The sequence below is a fragment of the Atta colombica genome, unplaced genomic scaffold, assembly GCF_001594045.1.
Source record: "Atta colombica isolate Treedump-2 unplaced genomic scaffold, Acol1.0 scaffold47, whole genome shotgun sequence".
In the NCBI taxonomy this organism is placed as follows: Eukaryota; Metazoa; Arthropoda; class Insecta; order Hymenoptera; family Formicidae; genus Atta; species Atta colombica.
The window spans coordinates 1,085,223-1,091,877 of record NW_017259536.1 but is presented as its reverse complement, the minus strand read 5'-3'; the positions used below and the strand labels follow the sequence as shown (position 1 = coordinate 1,091,877).

Below are 6,655 nucleotides of genomic sequence, written 5' to 3'. Positions count from 1 at the left end.
ATATATATATATATATATACATGTTAGACTTTTTATTTCTATGTAAAAAATAATTGAATTTATTGAATTAATTGAATTTATCAAACGTTTTTTATTTACTCCAAAAAATTCGTAATGTCTCTTCTAGAGCATCTAGACCACGCCACTCCAACAGCATCCACTTCAAAGGTCGGCGTCATCACATGCAGAGTGTCACCTTCACGTTTACTGCAGCCAATTTTTTCCGTGTCATGGTACATTCCAAAGCTGAACAGAATATGCGGTAGAATATTGAAAATTGCAAAGATGTATTTTTTTTAATATTATTATCATGCTTTTATTTTGCACGTGAAAAATATTTGACTTGATATTTTATATTTTAAAATAAAGTCTTTTTTCCGGTTCTTCTTTCGAGCTCGATTTTACTTACTTATGCCCCAATTCGTGTGTGATTGTATGCGCCAACGTGATTCCATTGTCCTCGTTGACACTGCAGCTGCGATCCGGTTGACACATGCCAGCGACGTGAGCCACTCCCAATGTACTGCAAGGAGTATTCGCACGTGAACAAATGTCCTCTCTCGTCACCAGGATCGCCACGTCGTGATGATTCGGGTGCGAATCATTGCTCGGATTTAGTTTCTGCTGCCATTTGCAGAAATTGTATAGAGTCTTATCCGCGTTCACCGCGATGTCCAGTCTTTGCTGGGACAAAAACGATTCATCTCAAGTAATCGTTCTATTTATCGATCGAAATGCACGAACGTACATAACATTATTTATCATAAACATAATTTATCTAAAAGTGACTTTGAACGTGAAGTAAATACCTCCGGGTCTTCTTCTTCGAGGAGAATAATTCTGACCACCACAATGTTGATGAAATTGCCGATAGTTGGATCAAGGTAAAGCGCGGACACCATGTTCATAATGGTTAGGAGATAGGTTTCCACATCGCCATCCTGGTGAAAAGCCATCATCGTCGTGTCAGCGACGACAAGAGCTTCGACATGACGCGGTGTACTGATCGATCTTTTGGAACGATGCCACCGCTTCGCTTGATAATGTTTCCTTCGCCCACGGCCTTGAACTTGGACGAGGCCTGGTTGAGTTTGCCATTCGAGCCGCGTTTCTGTCAATCGACGCGGTTCTGTCGGATATTTCATGTGCTGTCATGATCAATGTAGTAGCTAATTTCTATTTCTTAATGGCTGTGCTTTTATCGTTAATTTAAACAATAAGAATCTTATTGGACTGTACATTTAAAAATTCAATAATAAGAGATAAAAGTAATGGCCATAATGGTCAAAGCTATCTTTAATGCTTAAATAATTCAATCCGAATTATTATTCAAATTGAATTACTCTAGTAATATTACGAATTAAATTGACAAGAAATTTTAATAATTTGATGTTCAATTAGGCATCCTATTAGAAAGGTATTAATATGCTGAAAAACTGTAAATAAGTTTAGTTTTATTATAAGTTTGTTTATAAGTCCGAAAAATCGATTCGGCATGTAGTTTGAATGACTACAAATATGATATATCAGCATGTATATATAGTATAATATATAGTAATTCAAATTGAATTATTTAAGCATTAAAAATCTAGCTAGATCGTTATGGCTATTACTTTTATTTCTTATTGTTGAATCGTTAATTTACTTTTGTATTGTGACCTTAATAATTTTAAATTATTTGTTAAAAAAGTACGAATACTGTGTGTGCTTTTACTTACGTTAATTTACTTGTGGTGTAAATTAATTTTAAATGTTTCTAGAAATATACGAGTACTCGTGACTCTTATCATCAATCGAGCGAGAAAGTAGCTACCATATCATGGAACCCTTTAATGCTGCGATTGATTTACGTACTGTGTTGTTATCATTAATTTACTTGTGGCACTAATAATTTTAAATATTGTTAAAATTGTATGAATATAATTCTTGTCATAATTCTTATCAACTGATGGAGCGAAAAAGTAGCTGTCATAGCAAGAACTTTCAATATTGTAATTGATTTACTGTGTGTTTGTATCACTAATTTATTAATGGTTCTAATAATTTTAAATGTGTTGCTAAAAATGTACGAGTACTCTTAATCCTTATCAATTGACCGAGCAAGAAAATAGCTACCATATCATGGAACATTTTAATACTGCGGTTGATTTATGTAGGTTGGTAGATCATAAGTCTACAATTAAGATTTTATGTGATCCGCCTGATAGCTCGGCCGGCTTGCCGAAATGGATACACATTGTAGTTAATTACGGGTTTGTAGCGAATTGGATTATTCCCTCGTGAGTAGTGCGTTTTGCCCTACAGAGAGAGAGAGAGACGTATCAACTGTACGATCTTACTTCTCTATATATCGACACGCTCATGTTTAATCCATCGAAATATAGAACCGCCAGAAGGGGTCATAAAATTAAAGTTGTTCACAAGATTACGTGAAAGCGGTAATTTCGGGTTTTGTACAGTGGTCGAATCAGATTTGGCAAATCGACTTAATTCTCACTATCGTTCGAATTATCACACAGATATCGGTGGGTCGTTGAAAGTTTCGTGCAAATGTTTCGCCCATATCAGAAAACCTTACATATCGAGTTGAGAAATCATTATTGTAGCCGCAAGACATACCAGAAGGGTGTGTTTGTTAAAATCGATTCTAATACCGTTATGAGTTCCAATATTCTCGCACGAGACGAGAGAACTAAACTCTTTACACACCCTTTCTTTCGCCCACCCTGCGCCTTCCTCCCCGTACGGATCTTATTGTCAGTGAAAAATAAAGGAGAGACAAGGCAGCGATGACACGCCTACGTTCCGTACCACAGCGCGTCCAATTACATTATACACGGCAGACACATAAATACATGCGATACATATTACAAGAGAGGGCGAGAGCTGCACAAGAGGTGTGGGATGCGGAGCGGCAGTTGAGTGTGGGGGGGGACGAAACATACTGGCGGTTATAGGGGCGGCGAAAGGTGCAAGCGGCAAGCGGCAAGCTAAAAAGAACAAGAAAAAGGTGTCGGGGTATGCTCTCACCGCGGGTGCCGCAGTTTCTCTCCTGCTTCCTCTTCTTTTTGCGTCGTCGCTTGCTACGGCCGCCGGCGCCGATCTCGAGCTGCTGTTGCTGCTGCTCGGCCGAACGCCGGAAGACGAGATGAGGTCGGCCGGCTGTCAGGCCCCCGTAGACCGATGTGCGGGCACCGGCGCCTAAGTCGCCGCTCATCGCTTCGTCGGCCGACGATGTGCCACGTTTTTCTTCCAGGGACACGGCGACTGGTTCCAGCCAGAACTCGCCGTGATCGCCGTGCAGCATACCTGCCTGAAACACAAAACCGGGTTTCGTGTTACCCAAACACACAGAGGCCGGCGAAACTCTCGTCGTGACTCGTGACGTCTCCCGGCGCGGCGATGTCGAATAGCCGAATACGAATGAGCCATTTAGCTTGAAAGTGGCACGTACGTCATTCTGAGAGGCTTGTTAACTCTTGGCGACGTAAAGGGCGAGAGTGTTGTCTCGATATTTTTAAGCGCATATTATTACGTTCGCCATTTAACTTTCGGTAATAATAAAGGGATGTATTTAATGTCAAGACTTCGTATAACGATACTTGGAAAACTTCTTACCAGTAATCGCAGTACTGACACAGCTCAACTGCTAAAACTGATTATACAACATATACGTACCATATATTTTAGAACATTTACGTCATCCGAAATGTCAACAGATCACTATGTCTAATTAAGTGTGGAAGTCATGTATTACGTTACAACAAAACGAATCGCGATCTTCAACGTGGGAAGAACGGCAGACTTGTGGGGGCGGTATCTCTTTGCAATTTTGCGGAAACACCGCCGACGATAACGATATACGGAAATATTAATACGATATATGAGATTATAACAAACTTGTGAAACACAACTGGATTGATAGCACACATTTGATACGAAATCTCCCCCCCTCTCCCCCCCCCTCTCTCTCTCTCTGTCTTATTTGGGTATTAATATTATATAAGTATGTTCTCGTCTTAAGTACTAGGAAATTGAGTTTCTACAGAGTTAGTTTATATCAGCGTATGCTACCGAGTATTATGCTTAGTTCCCGTGAAATGTATAAGCACTTGAACGTGGAAAGGACTCCGCTCGATATCGCGAAAGCAGAAGAGGATGTTAATGCAAAGCTTATTGAAATTTGCCGTTCATTATTTCAACCATCAATCGCTATCTGACAGGAAACGGCGAGACCTGTCAGTGACCACAAGGTGATTAATGTCGGAGCACAGCTATGGGCTAATCTGCAGCATGATCAACATCGAGATTCACATTATTCTATTTCTTGTTACGAAGGTGTTAGAGTTTGGACCTCCGACGGCGTATCGGGCGTCATGGAACAAGTATTCCAAAGGTCCATGTATCGGCATAAAAAGAAGGCGGGAGGTCTAGAAGGTCGAGAAGATGAAGGTTTAGAAGTCGGGGATGACGTTTGTATATTTCGATTAATTCTCGAAATGAAACAATGTAAAGTTTTTATGTAGACTAGAGAAGAAAAATATGTAAATGCAAAAGAAAAAATCTAAATACATATTTCATTTATTTATGCTTACCTAATTGTTGTAATCAAGTAATTTTTCAACAAGCAATTGTTACGTGGCATAGAATAATTAGAAATTTATATTAATATTAATTATTTTATGTATCTATATAATTATTAATTACTTATCTACTTATATAGTAATTAATATTAAACAAGGTATCTTTTAAGACGCGTAATGTTTTAAGACGCGACAAATTAGAAATAAAGGTTCTAAATCTATAGTGACACTGAATCCTTAGAGCTTAATAATTCAGTGTAAATTTAAATATTTATATCCAATCCTGTAAATAACTCGCCGAGTTTAATTTTAATAATTAATTAATTACTGTAATAGTTACTTATTTATATATATAGTACCCAATTAAAAATATTTTATTAATTAATTACTTTTCTTTCAGAATTTAAAGTTTTTTTTACATAAAAGAAATACAATATCGGAATATGCTATAGTTCTATAATTTCATAATGCGGTGAAAAAAGCATGATTGTGCTTTTATTATCATTTTGATAAGCAAATATATATATAATATCTAGGACGAGGAAATTTTATTAACAAACATTATTTTGGGCATGTATCATGAATAAATAGTAATATTTCATAAACAATATGCTATTAAAAATTCTATTTGCGCTTGTATTAACTGGCATACATATTAAAACCTAATAATCTAGGTTGTTTTATACTGTACTACCGAAACGCAATATTATCATCGTTGGTGTCGAGGCAGGTATTCTCGCTCCGACAAAATAAAACAATCCACAATGTGGAGCGAGAGAGGCTAGAGAGATAGAAAGAGAGAAAGAGAGAGAAAGAGACGGTAAAAGGGCTAAATATAGTCGGGCTGAGGTGGCGCTCACTATTTCGATTAGCCCTCGACGCAGACCGTGAAAAATCACGGCGCCAGACTCACAAAGGCGTGGAGGAGAAGGAAGAAGAAGACGAAGAAGAAGAAGATGAAGAAGAAGAAGAAGAAAACGCAGGGGCTTCGACGTCGAAGGATTTCAAAGCGAAAGAAATCCGGCCATGACTCGACTCGGCATGGAACCTCGCGGCGTTCTCGCTTCCATCTCTTTTTCCTTTCTCCTTTTTATTGTGTCATTTTTGTTTTGTTTTGTGTGTGTGCGTGTGTGTGTGCGCGCGCGCGCGCGCGCGCGCGCGTGTGTGTGTGTGTGTGTGTGAGCGCGCGCGCGCGTGTGCGCGTGCATGCGTGCGCGAGGGGGTGGGAGTGGGTGGTTTTGTGTGTGTGTGTATGTGTGTGTGTGTGTGTGTGTGTGTGTATGTATGTGCGCGCGCACCCTCTTTCTCTTTCTCATCTCCTGCTCTTTTTTTCTTTTTCTCTTTTATGTACCCACAAATTTTGATTGGCCATATAAGACCATATAAGGAATGATTTGTTCCGGCAATCCGTTTTGACGACTACAATAGATGGGCACTCGGACAAATATCTCGTCGTTGACTTCGTTAACTCTTTATGATTCAAAAGAACTCAAAAGAAGTTATACTCAAAAGAAGTTTGGAAAAAACGAACAGTTATTAAATATCCTGTCTTTGTTCATATCGTTTAGTACGTATCATATAATACGAATAGACATAGTCATAAAATTGTACATTATTCCGAATGTATCCGGAGAGAAATCTGTCTCTTCAGAATTTATAACGGGTTAATAATCATGATTTCCGTTGATTCTTTCGGAAGGATTTATTCACCGATTATACAGAATATGCTCGACAAAGACAAATATGACATCCGTAGATCGACCTGTGCGCTCTCATCCGAAATGAAATAATTGGGAGTTATGGTGCATATGTTACTTGCACTCGCGCGATATTTCATCCTTTAGTCGAGAAGATCTCCGATTCGCCGATATCCGCCGATAGGATTTAATTTAATAAATGCGACTTCCATTCGCTATTGGATTCTGCACTCGGAATACTTCACGTAAATCAAAATTTTAATCGTAGGAAAAATTTGAGTTCTCAAAAATTCGTTATGTAACACAAATGTATAAATGAAAGTTCTACTATACTTTTGGTAATAAGATGTGCGAATAAATTATTAAAAGTTTTCA

At 38.4% G+C, this 6,655-nt stretch overlaps 1 protein-coding gene across 1 annotated transcript in view; it reads right to left on the bottom strand.

Moving 5' to 3' along the window:
* Window positions 1–6,655, bottom strand: part of LOC108691493 (A disintegrin and metalloproteinase with thrombospondin motifs 7-like) — a 52,058-nt gene that overhangs the window by 7,430 nt on the left and 37,973 nt on the right. Inside the window, 4 exon segments of the mRNA XM_018199255.1 lie at window positions 87–246; window positions 410–684; window positions 810–1,129; window positions 3,031–3,313. Of these exon segments, the coding sequence (XP_018054744.1) occupies window positions 87–246; window positions 410–684; window positions 810–1,129; window positions 3,031–3,313 (1,038 nt within the window).